The following is a 27,311-nucleotide window of genomic DNA, read 5'->3' as shown; positions in this document are numbered from 1 at the left end:
TCAATTTCCACTTGCAAAGAAACAGAGACATTTTTGTTCAGCCTGGAGCCTTTTCCCAGTATTTTCTGGGTGCATCCAGTTGTACTTATGCCATGACCAAAAAATTAAAAAATTAGCTATTTGGTTTTTCATCTTCTATGGCCACTACTTTCTTACTACCTCAATTTGTCTGACTGGAGAAATCTGAGTTTTATTTGCACTCTTGTGATGTTTCCACTCAATGTCATAGTCCATAGCATACTGTGCCCTCATCACTCAGCATCCCTCTATTACCCCTACTGGGAGAATATTGGGAGAATATTGCATCCCTTGGGGCATTCCTTGATCAGAGAGATCTCCTCCATGCTCTCAAAATCAAACCAACCATTTCTATTTACACAATTATGTTCTACATAATGGTATTTTTTTCATACAATGGGATAAGAACTCCAAGCCTCCTGATGCTAATAGCCAAAGCAAAAGTATGGACACCTCTAAAAAAGAGTGAAGCAGGGGCTACCCTTTATTTGCCAGTGGGCATCATAAAAAAGATCCACATGAAGAAGAGATGACTGATATCCAAAAACTGCAAGCCAGATGCTCCACCTGTACCTTTGTCAAGCATCTAAGACAGGCAGAGCTGGTGCTGCCTTCGCTTGTGCAGGACTAGAGTCCCTGTTACAGCAGGAATCCAAGAGTTACACTGGAATCACATGTACAGGAAATCTCCTGTACTGTAACTTGAAAACAGACAAGTTTCCTGCCAGAAAATTATATATCCCAGATGCAAAGACTGTTTTTTTCAGGACAGAATACTTACATTGGGAATTGACTGGGCTTCTTGTCAAAATTATATACAAGAAGTTTAATTTGTTTTCTGAGTAACTTGCCTTATTTATTTTTTTTTAATAGAGACATCAGAGGACATAGTGATCCAGCTAGAAGTATTTTTCAGATATTCATCGAAAGAATTTCTGGTGACAATGGTGGTTTTTATTTCTGAGTTGGACATCAAACAACTACTGGACAGAGCAGCACATAAACCTGGAAAATTTCTCACTGGAGTCTTTTACAGATATCAAATTCCAGCTCAGTCTCTCAATTGTTGACAATCTGTGGGGATTATAGGAACTGCTCTTGCTTGTGTTTGTGCAAGTGTTTTCCCTGATCACTAGAGCTATCAGGAATATTACTGAATCTGGGAAACAGCCAGCAGCAAGTGCAGCAGGAGGGGTCTGGAGGAGCCTCCCCTGGCAGAGCTCCAGCAGCTCCACTCAAACTCTGCAGCAGCTTGTGAGCACTGAGTCTGCCTTCAGAGCTCAGCTTTCCAACATGTGGTGGCCATAAAAGGGGACAAACAACTTGCATAAATTGTGCAAGAGATAGTAGTAAAACAGTAAAAAATATTGGAAAATCAAAGATGGGAGAACTGGTTAGTATCAATACCAGATGTTCTGGAAAAAGGAGTCCTGACTGGAAATGAGAAGTTGTTGACAACCCAGTTTATGCACTAATTCACAGTTGCATTTATCTCCATCTCTTCACTCCTGCTAGTGAAAAAGGGTCTTTGGAAAAGCAGCTGCTCTTTGGTGTGCTAGACTCTTTCAGGGGAGGGGAAATGGTGTGGTGGGAAGAGCTGGTTGATATACTTTGTCCTGGTTTTTTTCTGTGTAGATAGTCTCTTTGTCTTATACCTTTTATTATTAATATTGTCGCTGTTACTTTCGTTTTTCTTATCTCATTGTCCTTTGCAGTAAATTGTTCTTATCTCGCCCTGTAATCTCTGTTTTCAGTCTCCCACAGGATGAGGGGGAAGGGGAGCACCATCTGCCCTGGGAGACTTCAGAGCCTCAGGGAGGTCACTAACCGAGGGAATGCCTTCCTAACCCACGACACTGTTCTCAGGAGTGCTACCCACTTCAGGAGGAAAGCTTTCAATCTTATTAAGCACAAGGCTTAGCCACAAAGCTCGCTTGGGTATTGCTTAAGTAGGTGCGGGTATGAGCACAAGAGAAAAAAGAAGAACTCAGAAGAGGGGGCCAGTGGGGACTGCCGTGGGTACAGCTGCAAAAGCACACAGCAGGACCCTAAAAGAATGACTTTAAAGAGAGGACTTGGGTACTGGCTGTAAGGCTGATGAGATGTTAGAAAGGACACCATCCTGCTTGGTCTTTTTCAGGCTCTGCTGAACAATGCCAGTCTTTGCCAGCATCCCGTTAAAGATGTTCAGTTCCCTGCTGCAGTTAAAACAGCCTGAAACACCTTTCTGATCTTTCACTGTCTTGGCTCAGTAGTGCAGCAATCCAGAGTGAAACGCCTGAAGATGTTAGGAAATTCCCTGAGTTACAAATTAAATCTGCACAACAATCTGCATGGCTTTAGGGCTTGTCTGTGTGTTACCATGAACAAGAAGATGAGCATTATATTTCTTTCTGACTCTTGTAAGAAAACCTCCTAATAAAGCTCTCTGAAATTAAGGGAATGTTTAGTGTTTGTATTGAGGAATATGTGAAAAACAGCATTTTTTCAAACAGTGTTAGTACATCTTTGATCAGTTCTGTAAGCTGGAGATGTATTATGTTTGGATTTTGAGACAGAAGCATTTGATTTGCATTTTATGATTTTCTGGAAAACAAATAAATTTGAACTACAACTTACTTAGAGTTCATGGAAGAGAGTTGGTCTATTAAAACACCTGGACAGACAAAACCTGCCTACCTTAGCACAAGAGAATTGCTGTGCTGCTATATTTCCATGCTCCCATTCAACTTCTGCAGGTGAATATTGTTAGAAGCAAATGGTACTCACCCAAACCAAGTTTTCAGATCATCAGTTACTGTCCTCAAGTGTTCCCTGAAACTGCAGCACAGTGGTTGGCCTCAGAACAGTTGTAGTCACCAGATAAGAAATGCTCCTGCTAGAGAGGGAAATGTCTTCAGTGCTCATCCCCCAGCATGTGACCAGTGCTGAATTTCATTCATGTTAAAGAACCATGTCTAGGATGGCACAGACATACACACTGATATGTTTTGCAGAATGTTGCTCAAATGAAATTAAAATAGAGGAAAAGATGCTTTTTCAGCAGTTACCCAACCTGAATTTTACTGTTTGCTTTCTACTACAGCCAATGACACCTGCCAGATGAGCAGAGGAGCTGCAGTAGAGCACAGCTGCCACTCAGAACTTAACTGGTAGGCATGAATAATGTGTACTTTACCTCACCAAAGTGCCACAATCATTTTAATATTGCCATACTAAATTTGGTCTAATTGTGCATCAGACCCGGAGCAGACCTGCCTTCTCACTTCTAATTGTACCATTCAAAGACACAGAGAAATCATAAGGTCAGGACAGAGGAAGATTATTCTTTAATTTTAGATTTATGAATTCTCAGATACACATTAAAGAAGGAAAGAGAAAATATATTCTCTGTGTTATCAGATTATTATCAGCTCTAGAGGATTGCAGGTGATTGTAAACTCAACAGCTTGTGACAACAGTTCAGTCAAAGTAAATTGTTCTGCAAGCCACATGTCAGCTAACCCCGCTCACAGTCGGGTCTGCTCTAACTGCTGCCTTGAAAGAAAGCTGTGCACAGCCGAGGCAGCTCCCTAACCTGCTCATTACAGACTTGGGAATTAGGAGTTACTCAGTTCTTACCATGATTGCTCTTAATAAGCCCATATAATTATATGATAATATGATGCAAAATTTCTTCTGTGGGTTCTCTGCACTAAAGGAGCATTTCACCCTGGGAGAAAATGTTTAGTTAAGGTGGCAAGCATGGTTTTTGCACTGCAGTCTCACAACACTTGTCTTGCTGTATTTCCTAAGGCTGGAACTCCTGGGGTCATCTGATTGTACAGCAATCTGCAATTTATGTATTTATTTTAAAGAAAAATTTTCCACTTCTTAGGGTTACAGACAAAAACCTCCAAGTAATTACCACTAATAAAAAAGATGTCCTGAAGGTCCAAGAAAAGAAAGTGGCATTCAAAGCTTTTTGTTTTTCAAATCTCACAGTGTGCATCAATCATGGTGCTTCAGACGGGGGGAACCTGCCCTGAAGTTTATCCCCAGAGAATGGGTAATCCTGAAACCTGGTCTTGAAACTGCCCTGCACATCCCTTGGTGAAGCCTAACACAATGAGTAAATCTAAAGTAAATCAAAGAGTTTCTTTGCCTCAGGCAAGTGCTGTTCTTTAGGATGGACCAGCACTAGAAGTCCTTCTGGCCTTGTTCCTTACTCTGAGACAGATTTTGGGACAGTGATCTAGATTCCCTGTTCTTCATTTCATGGATTTCTTAAGCAGAAATAGTGTTCCATGTCCCAGTGTGAGAGAATGTGCTGCTGGGAGGCTTAATTGAGATTTGTTGGGTTTGAGATTATTGACTGAAATGTGAAAGCGTGATATTACATTTGCACAGGGATTTATTGCACATTTCAAAAAGCAGAAAGGACTGTGGCTAAGGTGAAAGCTATTATAGAATTTGAGGTGTAGGTTTTCATAAGTGTATCACTTTCAAGCAGACACAAACTTTTAAGTAGTGACAGTTGTTTGCTAGACGAGTGTCCCAGGACGGTCTATAGTGTATTTCCTAACTAATTGCTTCAGATTAAAGGGATATTCAAATGTTACTGCATTGAAGAGAAAGCTATAGTGGTGCTTTCAGTTTACAGCCTAGAAATTACTAATTTAATTTTTTTTAAATTATGAAACATCAGCTACAATTGAGGAGCTGCCCCACATAATTTGGAAGATTTTTGTAAATTGAAATGCCCTAGAAATTGCTACAATTTACCTGATAGCAATAGTGTGGGATGGGTTTTGTGGGTTTTTTTGTTTGTTTTGGCTTTTGCTGTTTGTGGGGTTTTGTTTGCTTTTTTGTTATAATTTTCTTTTTAGTTTGTTTTTCTGGAATTTGTTTCTTGTTTGTTTTTTTTTTTTAACAAGTATTTGCCTTTAAGTTTTTTCATTAGGCTTTTTTTTTTCATTTCATTTTATTCACAAGATTGGGGTCTTTACACTAAATTAGCACTGTATAAAAATATATTCATTGCACAGAAAACCTGTCAGGGCAAAGTATGTCTCTGATTCTTTGTGGTCTGCTGGTATTTCACTGAGAATTCAGGCTCAAGGACTTAACTTCATGCCTGAAGTATTTTATTTCAATTCTCATCCAAAAATATAACATCCAGATCTTTGACACCTCACTGGAAGTGTAAATGTAAAGATTATTGTAGTGCAAAGGAAACTGGGCAAAGCTGGCAGCTTTCATCTCTCCTTCACAGCACTATATTGAGGATTTCATGTCAAGACAGTGACATTGTAAGTGGAGCTGATATTACATCTCAGTTGCCTGCTTCAGGTCTTGGAATAAAGTGATGTTTGATTATCTGCAATCAAGGTGTCAGGGCCCCAAAGCCAAACCATTAATCCATATTTATGGCTATTATTATAATACTTATTATTATTATATCTTATACCTCAATAATAAGAAGTGCCAATCTCAACAGAATATGCAAGAGATCCATTTCATAAAAGTATATAGGTGCTTAAATAAAATTAATTAACATCTAAATCTTTCTAAAATCCAGCGCAGACTCGGAGCAATTTGCTGCTGCTACATGAGAAACATCCAAACTTTATTGTGACAGAGACAACTTAATGATAGATTTGCTTTATCAACTATAAGGTACTTCAATAGGAGCATAACATGGAAAGGAGGAATCACACTGCTGGTTTTGTTCCAGCAGAAGGTTTTTGTGAAGTCTTGGCAGGAGGATGGCCTCCAGTTGTGGGACCAGTGCAGACAAATTAGGGAGAGTCTAGAGGAAAGAACTTTAAGCTACTTTAGTCTAGGAAAAGAGGTGATCAAGAAGAGTTATTATAACAGTCCTCCACTAAAAATATAATTTGGAAGTGATTTGTTGCTCACTCTACCTGCTAGGGTAAGGAGAAAGGAAATTAATGTATCACAGGCTTCCTTTGCTTCCACTCTTAGCAGGTAGCACCACAATAAAGATGGTTTGTTATGCTGCTCCAGTATCCTGCCAGCAAGTAAGGATTCATTCTTTGTTGTAGAAAAGAACAAATGTGTTGCCAAAAAAACCCCAAATTACAGTAATCCCTGCAATGAAGAAGCAGCAGGGGCTGGTGAAACTTTCAGGTGGTTGTGATGGAAAGGCTCCTACCCAGGAGATGTGTTCTCTGCACCCAAGCAGCACAAAGACAGCCAAGTGACACAGGAAGGGAGCCTGGCCAACCAGCTAAGGTACTCAGAGAGAGCAGGGCAGAAAACAGTAGGGATGCTGCTCTAGCCTTGGGAATCCTAAGCCTTCTGCTCTAGGGTCAGGTGAAGCCAAAATCTTCCTGGAAGGAAGCACACAGGTGATGTTTCCAAGGTGGCTTTGTCACCCTCAGCCATGGGATGGCATTGCATGAGCTGTTGAGGGAGAGGAGAACCCTCTTGACAAGGGAAGTTTCTTTGTCAGCTTTCCAGGCTGGGGAGGCTTTCAAGTCAGATTTGGGAGGAAAAGAATAACAGGAGCCCATTGGTAAGCAGTAACTGTTCAATCTCAGCTAAAGCCTAAGGACCAGAAAAAATCAGGTAGTTACTGTAAATCCAAGGGAGGACAGGTAGGAATATACCTCCACTGAACATTTCAGATGCCTGTGGATACTGCCTGAGCTGCACACCACTCCATCTCCCTGAGACAGCAAAGCACCAGGGCAGAGAGGGAGCCACAGCCCTTACGCTGTGTTTGAGGGTCATGGTAGCTGACTTTAACTTTGCTTTCTTGTTTCTCCTCACTGGGCACTTAGGACATCACAAAATGATTTTCAGATTTATCTCATACCTTCTCTATTCCTGCTGAAGGGCCTTTGGTAAACATCAGTTCTGGTGACAGCTTAGCACTTTTCTCCTTTTACCCCTAGAGGTAATCAAAGGCACATTCGTAGGGCTTTGCACACCATGAGAGCTTCTTACTTCATTCATATCACCCTTCTTTGTAGAAACACAGCTGTACAAATCCACCATTCTCCCTACCAAATATACCACCAGCTATCTCATGGGAACTTATAGGGATCTTGACATATCAGTATGGAGTGATGTGAGATTTTTCACTCAGCTTAGGTCTTATCCTTGGCACCAAAACAGAAAACTCTGAAAACTCTGGCTAACAAAGTTGTTAGCAGATTTCTTGTGATTTAAAAGAGCAATCTTTGGAAAAGGGAAAAAGGAAATGATAGATCAAACCAACTGCAGTCTTCCACAGTTTTTCTGGGCACATAATCAGATTTGGGTTTTGTTCTTTTCAGCATTTGAAGCGTAATGTGATGATGAATGAAAGCCAGCATAAATTTGTCAGATCATTTCAAACCAGTGCATTTCCCTTCAACAACGCAGCACACCATAAGGTGAGAAGCAGCAGATAATCACATATGTTGACTTTTATGAGGCTTTTGATACTCTTTCATGTGATATTTCCAAACTAAGGAAACATAGTGGAGTTTAAAATTGCTTGGAGCAGTTGATAAACCTTCTTGGGAAATCCTGCTTGGGGAATATTTATCACCATTTCATCCTCACACAGCAGTAAGATTTTGAAGGGGTCTCTTCATGCTCCATTGTTACCTCAGTGTTTTTAATCAGTAATATTGGGCAGGTGCCAGACAAAGGTGAAGTGGAGGTTGTGGATACACTACCTGACTGGAGTTTAAAACAAACTTGACTAACCACAGAAACAGATGGTAAAAAAATTGAACTGAAGCAGCTCTAATACAGGATTTTACATTTTGGCAGCAATTGACTACAGCACGAGTGCAGGCTTGGGAATAATCAGGCAGTTCCATTGGAAGCATCAAGTTCCTGCAGCACATTCAAACTCTCCTGGGTCAGAAGTGGCATCCTGTTTTTAAGAGGTAAATTCCATACCAGGATATGGCAGCTAAAAGCTGGCTGATATAATCCTCAGGTTCCGCTCAGCTGGGATGGGAGGAATCAGCTGGAGTTCTGTGCTCAGAATGAGTGTGGGACACACTCTCCACACAAACAGAAGCTGAACTCATTGTGGGGGTTCAGCAGGAGCCTGAAGGGAAACACAAAGCAGTCTCAGCTGCCAAGGATGTAAGAAGAAAAGAGAAGGAGAGGCAAAATCTATTCTCCATGCCACAGATGGACAAAAAGGAGGGAGAGTTAAATTTCTGTAAGAAAGAATTAAAGCAGTTAGTGGGAAGGTAATAACAGCATTTGCAGTGTACATATTTACTGTTCAAGAAGATTGTAATTTGAGATTGAGAAAGATGGTAATATCAGGATTGGGCAGTGCATTGGACAGGAACTGAGCTAGAATCAGTAGCTCTATCCAGCTTCTGATACTGTGAAACAGGCATGATTAACAAGATAAAAAAAAATAGGTAAAAACAAGTGAGAGCAGAAGAGAGCACTGGAACAAAGCAAGCAGACACAGCTGAACAGGGCAGAGGACAAACCTCAGCTCTGGCACCAAGCTCCAGGGAACAGCCACTGGTGCTGGACTATGTGACAGGCACCAACACACAGCAACAAGGGGGGAACAGCAGCAGAATAGAACCAGAAAGATCAAAATTTTGACATTGGCTTTCCAGAACACTCCAGCTGCTCTGGCCTAGTGCACTGGACTGTCTTCCCTGATTCCTTACAAACTGTGAATGGCCCAGGCCTTGAAAGGCCCAGTAGGGGAAGGGCTGGAGCTGATGTTGGATGACTCCAATGCCTCCTTTGCCTTCTACAAGGCAGGTAAATAAATTCCACAAAATTACTCTGATGCCATTAGCAGAGCACCTTTGCAAAGAATCACTACTGGGGCTTTGGTCCTTGCTTTTGAGAAATGAAGGTCTAGCACAAAATCTGTCTGGAGAATTTATTTGCTCCCACATGGAAGCCAAATAGCTCGTGGTCAGTCAGTGAATGGCTGAGCAGGCACCACAAAGCATTACCTCAGATGCAGCAGAATTCACTCTACTCAGTGTCAAAGCAATTTAAAGTGACTAAAGACACAGATTTTTTCATCAGCCCAACAGGTGTGAACTCTACTATTGCATTAGGGACATTGTCTCCCATCAGTGGTTAGTGCTGAGCTTCAACACAAGGTTCATTTTCATTGCAGCTACACCTCAAGAGACTCCAAAGGGCAGAAAGCATCAACCTGAAAACAATGTCCCACAGCTTTCAGGTTAGATAATGCAACATTTCAGGAATTGTTCCCAGAGGAACTCACTTATCACAGCTCCTGCTGCCTTGGCTATAGAACGGTGGCTGGTGGCTGTATTAATGCCTTTAACAGGAGTGCCAAGCTCAAATCAAACCTGCAGGAAAATTTTGGTCTGACATTCAGAGCTGTGCCAGGATTGTACTTGGTAGCATCAACTCACACACCTTCCTGTGTTGATTTAGTGAATCAGTCCTAAGAATATGCTGTCCAGTGCTGGATTTTAAGTTTCTTTTCACACTTCTCAGTATATCAAATGCATCACTTCCTAAAATCTGCAATTCCACTTAAACTGTCACTATCAAACAAGTGATTCCTGAGCTACCTTGGTAATGTATTTTCTGGGACAGAAGACAGGGAGCCTGTAAGATGGAAAACCTTTTACAAGAGCAAGAGGGAATGGCTTCAAACTGGGAGTAGGTTTAGATTAGACACTAGGAAGAAATTCTTTACTGTGAGACTGGTGGGACACTGGCACAGGCTGCCCAGAGAAGCTGTGGATGCCCCATCACCAAAGTGTTCAAGGCCAGGTTGGATGGGGCTCTGAGCAACCTCGTTTAGAGAAAGGTGACCCTGGCCATGGCAGTGGGGTTGGAATGAGATGATATTTAAGGTCTCTTCCAACCAGAACTATTCAGTGACTCTATGACCTAAGCACCTGTCAGGCATCACAGGAATGTACTGCTGATACTGAAAACTATCAATAAAGTTATTATTGCTCTTCTCCAACAAACTGAACGTGGATGGGAAGAACAACCAACATAAAACCTGAAACTTCCTTGAACACCAAAAATTGCTCTATTAAAAGTATACTGTCTTGTAACACAGCTCCCATACCACCAATCCAAGATCGGTAATTTCTGATACAGAACTGTGGAAGAAACAAATACAACATATAAAGCAACATGTTTGCCTGTACAATACAGGATTTATCTAGCAAGGCTTGTAATAGAACTGCTCAAGCCAGCCAAAAAAGACTAGAACCTGAAAGAAATGTTGCAATCCACATCTTTGTACCCACAAAATCTGACTCCTCTCTCTCCCTCTTCCCCCAATGCTCAATACTTCCTTGGAGCTCATCTGTCAGACAGAACTGCCTCCAACTGAGAATGAACCTCAGCCCTGCTTGATAGCATCACTCTCCCAGGCAGTGCTGATGAAGGGAGGCAATGACAGCCTGCACAGCCTGAAGCTGCAGCTGTGAGGCACAGGTGGGCTGTAGTTACAACATGGGCACATTTTAAAATCTGAGTTTATTTCATTACAAATATAAGTGTTTTGGACAAAACTGAGAAATTTTTTAAAACCTATTGCAATTTTTGATTTTTCTGTTATTACAATGGTGAGCTTACTAATAAATGTTCTTTAGTATTATATATTTATGATCTTTTACTACTCTGCTGGAGGTGTTTTACTAAATCAGGATATACTGAAGTCCTAAAAAAGCCTAACTAGACTCAGGTTTGGTAGGTATGGTTGATGAAAGTTACTGTGAAAAGGTACAGAAATTATACATTGTTTTCTGACAGCCTTCACAGTCTAAACATTTTATATAATTATATACAGAAAATTTTGAGATAAAGGTGGTCCCAACTGCAGGTCCCCCTGACAGCTGCTCAGTATTTACACAAAGCTGTTTGCTTCCCTGCAGTCAGCAAAATTAAGTCAGTCCAAATTTCTAAGAAAGAGCACTTATTCAGAACAAGTTTTAAAAGCAAATTTTGTTTAGCGTTTGTGAAGAGCATTCTGAAGCCATGACTCCCCAAGACTGAGTTGAACAACACCTAGTTCACTCACAATGGAGGAGCCCAGTTTATAAGACAAAATGTTGCAGTGTTTCAGGAGCTTCACAGAGTCTGATTACATTTGTGCTATAATTAAATTGCATCCATCCTTGCTCACCCCCACCAAGAGGATTCACATCTCCAGCCCAACAGCGGAGCTGGCCCAGCAGCCACAACTGGGCAAACACTGACTTTAACAACAGTGACCTCATCCATTATGCTGAGTCACAAAAACAGACTTTGGAACAAATTAGTAGACTACACAAAATTTTGCATCACAAAAAATTAAGACAAAGTTGAAAAGTTTCCACAAACTCACTTTAAATTAAGAGGAGAGTAAATTAACAGCATGGTTATGATTGTAAAACTACTGTGCTTGAGGGGAAATTCTGCTTGGCTGATGAACATCTGAAAGGCTTCAAAAGATTAATTAAATAATCCTGTCAAAACCAGTTGTTTCTTAATGGTCCCATAATGAATAATACTAATTATGAATATACACTGTATTCAATGTGTGCTTCTGGAATTAATTTGGCAACTGTGACTTTAGCTGAAATATAACTGCCTGCCTAGATTTTATTTTTGGAGGGATTTATCAATTGAAGAACTTAATTTATTCACTACTTAACTTGTGATGCTCTTATCTATATCACTGTTAAGACAGGAGCTTTTCAAGAAAACCAAATGAACAGCTGTATTATCTATCTATGAGAAATTTGGTGTTGCTGTTTTTTCTTGTTTGGTGGTTTGTTCCCCCTCAGCCACCTCTACAGTTCTGAGAGGACCACCCAGGGTCAGAGAAGTGGCTGTGATTTTTCATTCAAGGTACTCTGCTAGAGATCCAAGGAATCCCTATAAATCATGAACAAAAGGATGAGAACAATCAGGGAGCTTGCAGCAAAAGGAAGGAATGCCCAGCGGAGCCCCCACCAGACCTGGGGAGCTCAAGGGGAAGCTCTGCGTCTGCAACAGTGCCTCAAGCACACCTTGGTGTTGTGGCGATGCCAGGGCAATGAAGTCTCACCTCCACAGCAGGCAGGGATGTACCAGCCACACCCAAAGCCCAGCTGGGCTGCTTTAGATGCAGGCACCACAATTCAAGCGTCGGACAAAGCCCCAGGAGGATCCAGGCCAGGAGCCATTACCCTTCCACTGCCACCACCGTGTGCTCAGCAAGGGCTTTGCCTGTGCTGCTCCTGCATTCACACCTGGCTTGGCTGGGAGGTGTAGATCCAGTTGTAGTAACTGACTGCAGAAATTATAACTCCCCTGAGACACGGTATTTTTTCATTCACATGATGTGTGCCCTTAAAAACCAAATTAATAATAGGCTGGCATCAGTATCTTCTTTCTACAAGTGGTAACAATCAACTACTACAGAAATAGATCTGAAGCCATTGATAACCCAGTTCTTACACTCATTTGTGTCCCACATTTGAAAAATCCTACCTTATGGAAATTAGAAATGAATACATTAAATACTTTGCAAGATCACCAGCTCTGAATACTGAAAAAGAAATATGGACGCTGTACTTTTCATTTTTTAAACAAATATTACAAAATTGAATTTTATTGAGTTTCACACAAGATGCACTTATAAAATTGATACAGAATGTCATTCAACAGAAAAAAAAATTAAAGCAATTTCAAGCTTTCTTTAGCAACTGCTAAATAATTATAAAATAAAATACACCAAATTGACAGATAATCTTAATTTCAATGTGTGAACATCTCCAATTAGTATAAAATACATCAAAAATTAAAGATTTTCAATTTTTTCCACAGCACAAGTCCTCTTCTTTTTACTTTCATCCCTAAACATAACCACAGATTTTGGCCATTACTCCCACTACTCCTGTGGGAGAGGAGAGGCTGAAAGACTGCAGCAGGGAGCTCCCACCAGAGCAGACAACCCAAACTGTACAGCAGAGTTCTCTCATTATCAAGTCTGCTCAGACACGTAACTCTGTCCAACTGCCTCCATCTGCTATATTGCTGTAGTCCTGCAAGTTTCAGGGATTAGCAGATACATCAAACTTTCACATGTCCATACAGCAAAGAAACTTTGGCTTTCCCATTCTGACAAATTATGAAATTAGCAAAGAGCAAATTGTCTTCATTTGTTCAGTACTGAAGTACTTTTATGATACCTTCCCTTGGAAAGTAAAACTGGTGCTTACTTGAATGTCTGAAAGGCATTTTGGAAGCTAATGCTGTGTTTTAACAACATATGAAGAATTTATCATTAACTAAGGGGTCTCTTCTGATAAAACTCTCCAGCCTATGTTTTGAGCTCAAATTTAATCCACTCTTGGTCTGAGGATTCCAAAATTCCTTTGTCAACCCTCCCAACTCTGCATCTCACACCAGAAATTAAGATGCACTGTAATGCTTAAATGCTCTTTATAGATCTAGTCCATCTACTTAAGTTTGACTACAACCAATCAATTACACTGAATGGATAATTATGGTTTGATTGTCAGTGTGAGCTTTTATAGGCATGTTCTCAGGCAAGTTAATACACAGATGTCATTCTTCTAAGAGTTATATGCAAAATGCAGTGCAATGTTCTTTACTGCTGTGTTAATGCCATACCTACAGTTCCAACACAACACTTGCTTGCTGCAATTAACACTGCCATTCCTCAACATTAGAGGTGCCCCTTTAATATTTTTCCTACAGCAACAAAAAATCCTCAGCTTTAAGAAAAAATTTTCTAAATAATTCGTCTTGCAGGACACACAACACATGAAATGAATATGCTTCATATTTGCCCAGTTAAGCAGAACCTTCATTACTGTGATCTTTCCTTGGTGTTTGGTATTCAGATAAAATACTAAGCAGTAAGTCTTTCACTTAAAGGCAAAATTTTATTCTGATTACAAGATTTTCAAGATACATCTTGAAAATATTTTTGTTGACAAGAATAACTGTCTTGACTTACTGTTTTATGTACCAATGCTTTATGTGTTTGTTGATATAAGCACAAGTTTTGAATTCTGCTTGCAGATGTTTAATAAAACACGGTAACTGGATAGGCAAGCTTCCGGTCAAGTCACCAAACATTTCCAGGAATATCCTTACACTGGAGGAACCTTCATGAAAAATAGTGTTCTGGAAGCATGGTTTCATAATGCAGAACAGGGTTATGCCTTTTTCCAGTCTGTTTTCCAGAAAAGTGATACTGCAGCTCTGCCAACAGGCTAGAGACTCACGCTCCACCACATTTTCCAGGAGGCAAGTTAAAGATCACTTACTTGACCTGACCAGATACCAAGCCAAGTTACTTGTAGAAAGAAATTAATAATTTTTTTGCCATTAATAATTTAAGTTTTTAAATAAATATTTATGTGCCTTTTGGCAACTGTCCATTCTGGTAGCATCTGCTGTCCCAACAGCTCAGTATCCTTAGCACATTGATTTAAAAAAAAATAAATTCTTAGTCAATTCTGTTTCCACAAATAGTAAACCTGTCTATCTCCAACAAGTCTTTCTTTGCAGACCTGTGTTTTAATTCTGAACTGTCTTGGCTTATATCTTTTTCTTCTCCATCAGGAGTTGTCAGAAATTGATCAGAATTGCTTGTTACAAGTAAAGATGGCATATTCTCCTTCTGATGCATTGGTTGATTGGTAACTGATGTAGAACCGTTTTCATCTGTGGGAATTCCTGTCGGAACAGAAGACAATTACAAAGATAATCATGAATTTAACACAGACATATTGATACAATTGCAACATTCAGATTCATCCAAGGCTGTCCTGAAAAAGCGTGCTACAGCAAGCCAGGAGAAGCAACAGAAAATGCTTTCTGGAAGCCACTACCTCTTCTTAGATTTACTGCAAGAGATTTCCTTTTCTGATTTAGAAAACATATAGAAAATAAATAGACAGAAAAAACCAATTCTACAGAAGTTTAAATAATCAGCAAGTGCATAAGCAGCAGAAGTTAGGACATACATGCTTATTTTTGTTGGCTTAAGCAAAAAGATTTCTGACAGTCCTTGTGTGAGTCACACAAATGTTTGCTACTGAAATGAACAAAAGGAATCTCTGTGGCAGGAACTAGATATGCCTAATCCTCTACATAAGTACAATAAACCTGCCTTCTCCAGGGATAGCTAATAAATGACTCATGCACTGCTATGCACTGGCTTCTAAAGCAGTGCTGTTAAAGATGTCTATTTTTATTCCTGTCTCTTACTTCAGTGGAACTGAACATTGGCTTCATTAACCTAGGATATTGGAAAGTAATATCCATGTATTTTTTCCATATTTTGTTAAAACGTTTAAAGAATTAAAATGCACAAGCAAATGACAAGAAGGTAAGAAAAAAGATAAGAAAAAAAATTATCTCCTCCTCAGTAAAGATTGAGCTATTATTTCTAAAGGAATCTGAAAAAATCTGACTGATGTGGAGAGTAATGCAGACCAGCCCAAGGAAATGTTACCTGTCAGAATGGCAGCACTACCCAATTACTACAAAACTTATTTTTGCAGAGCATCTGTCCAAAGTATGCCATCTACTACTTGGAGACACATGGGTTACCCTCTACAATCTTATGCAAGTTAAAGGTACTAAACTTGCATTGAAAAAGGGGACAAGTAATTTTAATTCTAGAACTTGGTTACAAATGTAAATATTTTCTAACCCAGCAGCTTCCAGATGTAGCTGATCAGACTATAAATGATTACCAGTAATTAGAACTTTCATTCTTCAAGAGCAAGTTTAGAATTTTATTCTTCAAAAATTTAACTGTTTTTGTGGACAAGGTGGAAACTCTTTAGAAAATTAACTGACTTAAACTATAAGCTGGCAGAAAGGAGACCAGACTAATTCCCTTACTCTCGTCCTAAGAAGAGATAGGTTGAGAGACATTGTAAAAACCTGGTAAGTGGGGCACTGAGATTAATTAATACTGCAGAGTCCAGGAGTAATAATGCAAAAGCTGGGGAAGGTAAAATTCTTTCACATAATCAAGACCTTTAGTAGATAAAGAGGTGTTAAAAAATGTAAAATCCCCAAAAAACTGTAAAATTGAGCTTTTCCCATCACCAGTGGAAGCTAGGAATACTCTGAATAAAATCCACAAAAGTTTTTTGGTTGCTACTTTTTGCTCAAAATCTTTCTGTTGGAGAAAATAATCCCTGCTACTTCAACTCAAAAGAGTCTTCAGGATTTACACACTGTAAGTTGAAGGCTCAATATGAGTAAGTACAACTAAGTCTCATATACAAATGTAGTATATGTAATATGTATATTGTTCTATATGTAACAGAATGTTTAATTAAAACATTATCGTTATAGCCATCTAATGAAATGCAAAATTGAATGGAAATATGAATTCAGAACAATTCAGATCACATTCCTTCATCATGAAAGTAAAGCAGTTGTATGAACTCAGAAGTAAACATTTGCACAAAGTTTCTGCCTGATGTGATTTGACACATTGGAGATACAGAGGTTTAAGCCAAACACTGACAGATTCTTAACTCTCCCCTTGCTGGCCAGACACTCTGACGACTAACGAGCACCTTGCATTTCAAGCTGTTCAAGTTGTTGGCAAGCCATGGAGTGAACACAATAAAAGCCCCACTGTTAAATTCTCTAAGGCTCTCATTGAGCTTTTCCCACAGGAAGATGCAATCCAATTCACTTGACAGGAACAATGAAGGTTTCTGTTTCCTTCAATAATGTGTCAGACAAACACAATACTGCCATATTCCCATTATAAATTAACTGCTGATGCTGAGGACCTGTAAGAGGAAATTGTGCTGCACAGACTGGAAACAGGGTACAGACCCACTGAAATTCCTACCAGGATTTCATAAAGCTTTTCATTATCTGAATTAATTATACCTATGCACAGACCTACCATGTTTTACTTCGATTTCCATGAGAAATACAGATTGTATCCCTACTAAACTTAAGCACTGTCACAGATGATGTGTTAATATTCACTTATTTGTGCAGTGACATTGCAGAGAGGGTTGGACTAAATGGTCTTTAAAGGTTCCTTCCAACCCAAACCAAACCATTCCATGGTTATGATTTTAGAACAAAAGCATGCTTCTATTACATTGTTTCTATCACCTCCACGTATCACAGTGACATCTTGTCAGAGATATGAGAATGGTTACCTAAAGAAGATGCATGAACTAAAAGCAATGAATTCTATTATATTTACAGACTTGTATTCACAGTTGTGCTATGGCACAATTAAGGTCCAGCAACAGGGTTTGTGCAGAAAACATTGTCATGCATCTGGTTTAGCATCAAATTTAGTCTGAAAAATTTTCACTGAAAAAAAATCGAGGCAGCTGGCCTTACCTTGGGTAGATTTAAATGTGCCTTGCTGTTTGCCAGCTGGCTTCCCTGGGGTGGCAGGGACAGGATTGAACAATTTCTCCTCCATTTTTGCTTCCTTTACATATTGACATGATTTCCCCAGCAATACAATGCTGTTAAGGACTTTGAGAGATATTAACCTGGAAAAAAATTGTTTACATATTTGCATTAGCGCATTAAAATAATTGTATATTATTCATACTGCAATTATTCATATGAAAATAATTGCATATGGTAAATGCTGTCTTAGAAGCATTAGCTAACAAATTAATCCTTTCAATATCAAGATCAAAAGGTAACAATTTTCCTAAACAATTTGTTTCAGATTCAATGCTTAATTTTCTTTTTCCTCCAGAAAGCATCTAGAGAAAAACATCATTTTATTATTTAACTAAAGGACTACTAGGACAATTAAGCAGCCATTTAAGACATTAAATATTTAAGTACAGAATTAAAACGTGCCCTCAACACTGCAAGCCCAAAATGAATGTACCCAAATTAAGTGTGCCCAGCCAAGGATCTCTCGTAGTTTCTGTTTCTGTAGTGTATCTAATTCATAGCACATGAACAAAGAGTAAGGTCCTTCAAGAGACTCACTGAGCAAGTTTTTGGGTTCTTACACATGCCTAGACAGCTTTTGCATTTCTCCAAGAACAGTTTGCAGTTTTGCTTATCTGCCTAAATTAAAGAAGATTGCTTTATGTCCAGTTGGAATGTCCTGCATGGCATGTTTTGACCATTGCCCCCTGTTCTGTCACAGGACACAGCGGTCTCTGTGTTCTTGTGGTGGGTCTGGCAGGGATGGAGTTAGCTTTTGCTGGTAGACTTGGAACCACAGCACAGCAAGTACAAAACGATGGAATCATTAAGGTTGGAAAAGATTTCCAAGATCATTGAGTCCAGCCATCAACCCAGCACTGCCAAGTTCAATATCTAGCTTTAACAAGCCACAGGCTAATCAAAAGTCCTTGATCACGTCACAGAAAACAGTCCATAAAACTCCACAATTTCAAAGAAGCAGCACTGCATTACCATCACAGTACAGTCCAGATGATGGCAATTCTTTTTCTACTATGACTAAATTGCAGCACAAACATCACTGAATCCCCTTCCCACCTGTCTCCTCATCTGAAGAAAAGGAAGGCCTCATCTACCATGAAGTGCTTTTTTACCATTCAACTGAGTTTTGCAAAATCTAATTTTCATTACTAGCAACAATGACTCATAGAGCAATGTCCACTCCAGGGAGTGAAGGATCATTGCAGAACGACAAGGAGAGAGTGATCTCTGCAGGATGAATGAAATATTCTCTATGCAAATCAAGCTATGTAACAAGAGTGAACCAATGCAGACTCTGAATTAATTCTCCACTCTCTAAGTCTGTTTATCATGTACATCAGTAACAGACTAAAAAGACAACTTGAAGTAGGTCTAACTGCTTAATCATAAAGTGACCCAAGCACACTCCAGCAGCAGCTCCCCTATCTCTCTGTGTAAATGTAATCAGAACTTGTCAAACAGAAAAACAAGCTACACTACACTACACTTCTAAGGGGAAAAGTAAGTTTATTCTATTTCAATAGAGAAATGGAAGAATGAGCAGAGCACACCACTTTCGGTACTCAGAAGAAAGTGACATTTTAGTATCCAAGCAACCACAAAGAGGATATCATTTTATATCAGTTGAAAGCTGTGCTTCTCTTTAATTTTATTATATTATTGGGACAGATTTTATTTCAGAGAGTTGAGAAGGTCTCCTTAATTTTTAATGTTTTAGAGGTGTTCTCCTTATGCTTCTTATGTAACATGTTTTTTGTTCTCAGAGAATAGTTTTCCACAGCACAGTTTGACTCTGATTTAATGAGATCAGAAGTTTAAAAGGCCATAAATCACCACTTCCCTGTATCAGGTCCAGCTTCTCATGGAAAATTATGCAAGCATTTCTAGCAATTCGCCTTTATTCTTTTCTGCCAGCCTACCCCAAGCTCAAATTTCTAACAATGTAAGTTTGCAGTTGTTCAAAATTCTAGAAAAAGAAAACTCATGGGTTTTTTGGCAAGACTCTTTAACTACAATTAAAGTTTAACTAGAGCTGTTAATGAACAATACAAAATTAATTAATCCATAGTATAGGCTCAATTCTTTGCTCAGTTAACTGCTTCAGATTTTATCACGTCATTTCTCACATATCTATGCTATTATGTTTGTATTCTATATATATTCTCATATCTGATGAAAAACTGAAATTTATGTTCAGAACAAAACTGACTTGAAAGATGCAAGAAGTGAGCTAGCTCCAAGTCTGAGGTCACAGCAAGAGTAAAAATTTGTTCTCACTTTTCAATAAGGACAAAACAGACCAAAATATATTTACTTTTGTGACCTATGTCTTTAAAGAGCAGCATTTAACACTTAATGATAATCACATTACTTCTTTCTGCCCTCCATTCTGCAAGCCACAGATAGTGATAAATCCTAGGTTGCAGCAGTGGAATGGTAGAGTTAGGAAAATATTACATATACTGGGAAGAAGGAAAAACCACTGAGCAGGATGAAAGTGCGGACCTTGGTACACCACAGCTTGAACGTGATGATCAGGGCATAGTGCTTTGAATTATACAAAGCTGGCTTTAGGGACAACATGGGCACAGCATGTTGTATGCTGGAGAAAAAGAGTCAAAGTATGGTATAGAGGAATGTGGCTAAAATTTTACTATTTGGCCTATATGCAGTATCTCAAAGTCTTATTATCTGACACAAAACAGATGTGTCCCTACACTGATGTAGACAAAACACATCTGATCGAGCTCTATTTTTTGCAGATTAGAGATAAGAGTCTACCTATTAATTAAGAATGTGTAGTAATCCTGTTCTTTTCACAAGCTAGTGTAGAACAGTAGTCTCCTCTCTTTCCGCATGGTCTCTCCTCTCTTCTGGCTGAACCACTGCCTCAGCCTTAGAAGTCTTATGCTTCTCAAGCCTTGCTGCCTTCACTTAAAACACAACTTGATAGAACAGTGGAAGAAGTACTCCCACAATACTGCAGGCAGGTTCTTCTTCTGTCAACAGCTTGGAACACTTAATTGCTTATGATCAATTTTGAGAGACAACAAACAATGACAGTGCAGTATACAGCTTTCCTAGAAAGTACAGATAGTACACAGCAAGTGTGCCAAGACAGGCAAACTAAACTGGATGTACATTTATGCAGTCTAGAAGTACCCATCAATTGGTGAGAAGTTAAAGGTAAGATAAATATAAACTGACTTGGCAGTGAAGGGATGCTGAAGGGATACTTGCACGTCACTGGCTGTGGAAAATGAACTGCCACTGAACACTGTATTTCATAACTAAGATTACTTAATGAACCATCCTTCCCAGGAAATGTGAGCCTTGCATTTTTTGTTTTTTAACAGCAGTTTCCTAAACCAAAGTAACCTTTGCATTTAACTGTCTGAGAAAAAAATTCATTATCTGTTCAGAGCACTTGAACGGCTCATTTTTGTTCACGTATTGAATCTTTTGGTCTTTTTATAGAAAACTTCATTCCTTGGAATTCAATTTCCCTTTTTACACAAAAGTATGGTGCCTGTCTGTCAGATCCTCTCAGTCTTTTTGCAACGAGTTATTTCCATTACTGAAGTTACTTATTGAGGGCTATAATCTCCCAATGTAGTCACAGTACTTAGGGACAAATCTGCACTGTCAATTTCAGACTATGAGCATAAGGGTTCTACATTTATGGTCTATTGAATATAAATTGTGTTTATCCTTACATCCAGACATATCAACAGAAACTTCTTTCACATATGTAATCAAATAATGGTGAATACTTTTCAACTGTGTGGATTTACTTACCCACAGTAGAACAGCACAACACAAACATAAGCTAACACTCCTTGTACTTTTATTGAGCTTGTTACGACTCTGATGAGCTGTTTTAAAGAATAAAAATTAAAACATGGTTATGGTTACCACATGGTTATTAACAGAACATTAATTTCAGACATTTCTGATTTAGTAAATTCAAGAAAAAGTAGAAACATTTACATTTACAGAAATTTAGCCTAATGTTCCCCTTGGCAGTACTAACTACTCCGGATTTTGATTTGAGTAAGCATTACACTAGCACTTAGTTGCAACTTTGCCAAAACCAGAGTCTGATAATGTTCCCTTAACACTGACTTTCAAGTAAAATAAGAAGTGGAAAAAAGCATATTTGCTGACAAAGCATGTACAGATCCCCAGCATTATGATAACTGCTGCTTGTCTGTATGTGTGTGTCTCATGTGTGTATGGGGAAAGTCAGAACAGCTATTTAGAGAAAACATTCTGAAATAGTTAATTCAGGACAACACATGGACAGAGTTCCATTAATGAAGTCATTCATTTTATACTAACATGTATGGGTAACAAAGAACTATTTCAGAGTGATGTACTCAACAACAGCTCAGAAGATCATATAAAAGAATATTGAGTCATTAAGTGTGGCATTACAGGGACAGCCACAAGGACTCCTATGCAAAACCTCAATAAACTGCTGCACTACTGCTAACCTTCTGGCAACCAGCTGCTTTGACTATTCCAAATGAATGAATAGGATAACTGCCAAAAGGAATACATGTTTAGTAAACACAGATGTAGTTTAATTCCACTGGTACAATCCAAGTTCTTACAAATTCTACAAAATTAATATCTATTCGATTTTCTATGAAAGGCTGAGAAACAATAATGCATTTGTGAAGCCACGAGTAGTATGTGATACAGGTTATACTGAGTGTTCACTCAACCTTTCAGCATTTCAGTTACCTCAGATTATAATTTCATCCTTAAAATATCCAGCCAGCTATGTCAGAGGGACACATTCTCAAAGTGAGATGTTATTGACAGAAAACTGATAGGAATGATAACACTTACTAAAACAGCCAGTGGAAGAGGAATGAAACCCATTCTTCTGGAAACTGAATCACTATAATCTGTATATGCCTAGGAAAAGAAGAGGAAGAATAATGAACTACTGATGCAAAGGAATGAGCTTATTTTAGCTTGGCACACCCTCCAGATAAGAATAAAGCTCTGTTAACAAACACTATACTGGTATAAAATGTACCTATTCACATTTTGGAATTCAAATGGAGATAGCTGCACTCTCAGACAAAAATGTAATACTACCATGACCAATAAGATTAGCTTCAATGCTCTAAATCAAGAGCAACTGGAGTATAATACAAATGTCTAAACTGAGAGCAACTAGGACATTGAATCCAAAGGCACTATAATATTTCATCTGTACATTATTACCAGCTTAGAGACCTTTTTGTATTAATTTCACTGATCTTCAAATTCTCTACAGAAAAAACTGTTAGAGGGATAAAAGAACAGTAATCCACTGCACTAGCAATTTTAAATCACTCTAAAAACATCTATAATTAGCCTTAAGATAACTGTGTTAAAATTATTTTGATAATGTTTTTACATCTGTACTCAAAACACAAGTACTTTTCATGACAGCTTGCCTGCAGTATTGAACATCACACCAAAGTCAGTGCCTAAATGATGCTATTCTATTTCCCATAGAGGATCCTTAGGAAAAGTAATGGAGTTTTCCAAACTAATCAACTGGTGTTTTTATTATTAAGAAATTATTATTAACTAATTGTAGCTGATGTGTCTAGCTTCTTTATGAAGTTTAACTACTGCATTTCTCACAACAGCCCAAGGAACAAGCCCAAGAAAACTACAGAAATCATAGTAATTAAGTTCATTTCTAGTTACAGCACACATCTGAAGCACTGATGAGTGGAATGCTAACAAGCGAAACCTAAGGAGTCCTCACCCATGAAAGGTGTGCAGTAAACAGATTTCCAAAAAATAGTACTTATTAAAAAACAAGTGGTCTGTGTTTTCTGTAAATACCCACACCATGACAGAACCATGCATAGTACAAACATCACTAAACATCTGTGCACTCTATCTGTAAAGAAATATAAATTCCTAATGAATACTGTGCTTTAACCCAACACAGTGAAAATACCAAGAAAAGAACAGTAATCTAAAATTACCCTGTTAAGTTTACTTACTTCCCACGTAAGTAAAAAATGTAAAGTTGTTACAACTGTCCCCTTACTCTAAGTGTATTTGGAAGAGACTACTCAGCAATATATTAAATGAAGCTCAAACTGACCTGAACAACAGGATATAATAGAAATCATAAAGAAACATTCCTGTAATCTCTTATTAAAGAAAGCAGAGCAGAGTTTCAGCGCTGCAGGAGTGTAACAGTATTGTACATATTTATTTAAAAGTGTTTGTTCCAATATTCTCCTCGTAACAATTGTGTTAGTTAATACAGGAAAGAGCATTTTATTTTCAGGCTTACATTTTTCTGTCGACTGCTAACAAGGTCAAATGCAAGACTGGCTCTGTATTCACTGTAGACCTGGAAAAAATCCAGCACATCAGATGTGTGATTAATTTGTTATCACACAATATAAAAGCAACACAAATATTAATAAAGTATTTCCATAAAGTATTATGAACTTATGCATTTACTGAAAGAGTCAAAGCCAGTTTTTCTGAGGTCTAATGGCACTCTTCAAGAGATAAGCCTCCATTTCTACAATAAAATAATTTGTGTATCTATATAGACAACAAACAAACAACACCACGTTGTTTGTTCCTATGCTTTAGGAACTGAATGAGACTTCATTAAGTTACTGAATTTCAGGATCACGAGAAACAAGAAATAACAGAAATCACATTAATCACATTTGTTTTTTTCCCCCCACGGTTCATAACTGCTTTTAAGCTACAGGAAAGCTAGCCCTGGGATCAAATTAAACAAATGAGAGAGCTTTTTTATACACTAAGCAAATGATCCTATGAAAAAATCAAATTGTATCTGAAGAGGAATTAAACCAGTTCATATTAAGAAAGAAAAGCATCTATCTTAAAGGTAAGTGGCAGGACAACTTGCATTGCAGGTGTTAATAATTCTGGAAAAAGTCTGACGTAGCAACCATAAATCTTTAGAACTTCATACTCAAAAGCCACTAAGTTTATTAAATAAACCTTGCAAAATTGCCAGTGCCTACCCCCATCCTCCAGCTGTTTCAGCACTCTGAAGCATGCTACATTTCTGGCTACCATGGCTTCATTACTGCTCTTTTCCACACTCTCTATACGAAAGTAGGGCATGCATAAATGCCTCTGGCATAAGGGAGCTTATTAAGTGCATCTATTACACTTGTTTCTACACCTCTCAATGTAGTTACTTTAGAGATGCTGAAAAAGAAAGCACCTCACAAGTTCTGATCTCATTTCCTGAGAAGTGGTTTTAATAGTGAAAAGACACTAACTCCTATCTTCACAAATTTATCGAGTGTGTTTGAATTCACACAGTGTGGAACACAAATGGCCCACATGTAATGCTGCAACACACAAGAAGAAACCTCATCTACTGCTTTAAAAGAAGGACTGGATAATATATGCGGCCTAAGAAATTTCAGGAGTGGGAAACTAACATAACCTACTTCCTATTAGTGCTCCAGGGACAGTGGGAAAGAAAGATCTCTGATTTCAGATTCCACTTTTAACACACATGCGAGAATAGAGTTAAAGCAGCCTGAAAAGATCTGTTTTTCCAAGAGCCTGAATTTTAACCTACAGTCCATTTTGTTAGGGAAGGCTACAAGCCCTGTCTAGGCTGCAGAACAAGTAACCTTAGTTTAAATAATTCCACAAAATGATCTGCCAGTAATGTGAATTGTAGCTATTATGAGAACTGTTATACAAAACCTGTAATAATTTATGGATCTGGAATTACTAATTTAGAAGCAGAGGTGTTAGTTACACAATAAAAAGATCCTCAGAAGTATATTGTATCAGGAAATTAGCAAGCTTTCCCATACATATGAAAATAACAATTTCTACGTTTTCTGCACCAGAAAAATGTTAATATTTAAAAAAATATTAGCAAAATTAAATACAATTTAAAATAGCACCCAGCAATCCAAACAGGATACCTACATCTGCCGTGATGTCATTGAATTTTGTTATAAAGGCATGTTTCACAATATCCACTGCAATTTCTGAAGCAACCACCATGCAAACATCCGGAAATAACACCCAAAAGTGATCTGAAGGTTGCGAAGAAACAAGTTAGGCTATTTAATTTAATGCCAGCATACAAAAAGAATTATAACAATTCTATTCAACAATGAAAAATCCTCATCAGTCTGAAGAATATGTAAGTTTACATATCACTGAGCATGCAGTGTGCAAATTCTTGCTTATTCCATTGCTGTCCTAAAAACTTATCAGCACTGTACCATCACAGCACAGTTAGGATAAAGCTCTAAACTTTTCACTTTGCAAACCTTTACTTCTAGTAGGAAGACAACCTCTATAAGTACTAGATACTACGTGTTCCGTATGTGTAAGACATAGACAAAGCATCTGCAGTTTTAGACACTCAAGGTAAAATTTAGGTAGACTGGTAAGATTCAGGCAAAATACACCATACAAAGCCAGGGGTCAAAATTATTAAAACAATGTTTTAATAAAATTGCTATTTTACAATTGCTATTTTTACAATATTTATTAAATATGTCATTAAAATCTTAAGTATAATCAATGTTAGATTAAGAATTGTATTTATAATAATCTTTATCACATTTCAATCTCACTAGCTACTTTCTAGGGGATCCTTCATTCACAGTGTACTCAAAGGAAAGGGCTGGGAAGAAATTGTTCCAGACACTGCTAGAAAGATAACTACACATATTCATAGCATAGCAATAGATATTTCTAGCAGAAAGAACACCTTCTTAGAAGAATACCAGAAAAGAAAAATGAGAATCTAAGGTATTTGACAGAATTAGGATCTGTTCATTAAATGTGTTGATTAACCAATCTTTCAGATAGAGGGAAGAAGCAAGAGATACAGCTCTTCATGGCACACAATTTTTTCTTCTAGTTTACTCACCTGGATTCCATGAGAACTGTTCCATATTTCTTAGACATACAATTAGTAGCAGCACATAATTGGTGAACCTCTCCTTTATATCTGGATTAAAAAAACCCACAAAACCTGTCAGCTCCAAAGAAACATTTATTTGCATACAGATATCCACTCATTCTGAGGTTCTATCATTTATTAATTCTTCGATTAGATAACATTTTCCACAAGTTATTTAACTGGATTTAAGGGGTGAGGGAAATGCTGGGAACTGCACCGTGGACAGGATTTCCACAGTAGGCTGTGACCTGGTCTGTCCAATGCTGCCTCATCTTGGGGTACCCAGCAGCAGAAGGGACTTGTGACTTACTATCACCTCTTCTAATACATTAATAAAATAATCATTCTTCTTGATAAAGTGTGTGCATTCCATCTGTGATTCAAAAAGAACCAGCACTTCCTGTTACTAAAATCAAGATAATGTACCAATCTGTCCTTTCAAGCTATTAGCAACATACATTTCATTTTCTACAGATCATAGGTATCCAAATTGCTGTATACTGGGTTCAGTAAAAGGAAGAAAAAATGTCTGAAGACAACTGTTACACCTTAGCTAGAAGGCTCCTACCAGTCTTTCACACTGCCCTCTTAAAGGGAACAGCAGGATGTATCAGCACATTTATCAAAAACGTAAGCACTGTACCACAAGAGCAATCTAATTCGGGACAAAGTCCTATGCCTTGCCTCCCAGACAAGGCAGTCTTTTTTTCTACTTTGGTATTCTGTTTCCAGAGATGACACACACAGAGCTTGCTTCAGGAAGCATCACATTTTTTAGCTTTTATTAAAAAACACCTTCCTGAAACTGTATAATTGAAAAGCAGGGTAAAACCTAAAACATAATGTCATCACAATTTAGGAAGTCCAAATAAGTCTTTTTAAAGACAGAGCTACTAAGAAAATCTGTGAAGATACTCTTATTGCT

The 27,311-nt window shown here is 38.3% G+C and overlaps 1 protein-coding gene across 4 annotated transcripts in view; it reads right to left on the bottom strand.

Annotated features, from left to right (window-relative positions):
• Positions 1-12,552: 12,552 nt before the first annotated feature.
• Positions 12,553-27,311, bottom strand: part of TAPT1 (transmembrane anterior posterior transformation 1) — a 49,135-nt gene continuing 34,376 nt past the window's right edge. For all 4 annotated transcript variants that reach the window (XM_064418587.1, XM_064418589.1, XM_064418590.1 and 1 more), the window contains 7 exons: positions 26,354-26,434; positions 25,396-25,505; positions 23,747-23,806; positions 22,285-22,353; positions 21,226-21,302; positions 17,350-17,507; positions 12,553-14,688 (listed from right to left, as the gene is read on the bottom strand). In XM_064418587.1, coding sequence (XP_064274657.1) covers positions 14,459-14,688; positions 17,350-17,507; positions 21,226-21,302; positions 22,285-22,353; positions 23,747-23,806; positions 25,396-25,505; positions 26,354-26,434 — 785 coding nt within the window. In that variant the 3' untranslated portion in view covers positions 12,553-14,458. The remainder of the gene's footprint in view (positions 14,689-17,349; positions 17,508-21,225; positions 21,303-22,284; positions 22,354-23,746; positions 23,807-25,395; positions 25,506-26,353; positions 26,435-27,311) is intronic.

Source organism: Passer domesticus, chromosome 4 (genome assembly GCF_036417665.1).
Source record: "Passer domesticus isolate bPasDom1 chromosome 4, bPasDom1.hap1, whole genome shotgun sequence".
NCBI lineage: Eukaryota > Metazoa > Chordata > Aves > Passeriformes > Passeridae > Passer > Passer domesticus.
This window is presented reverse-complemented; position numbering and strand designations above follow the sequence as displayed.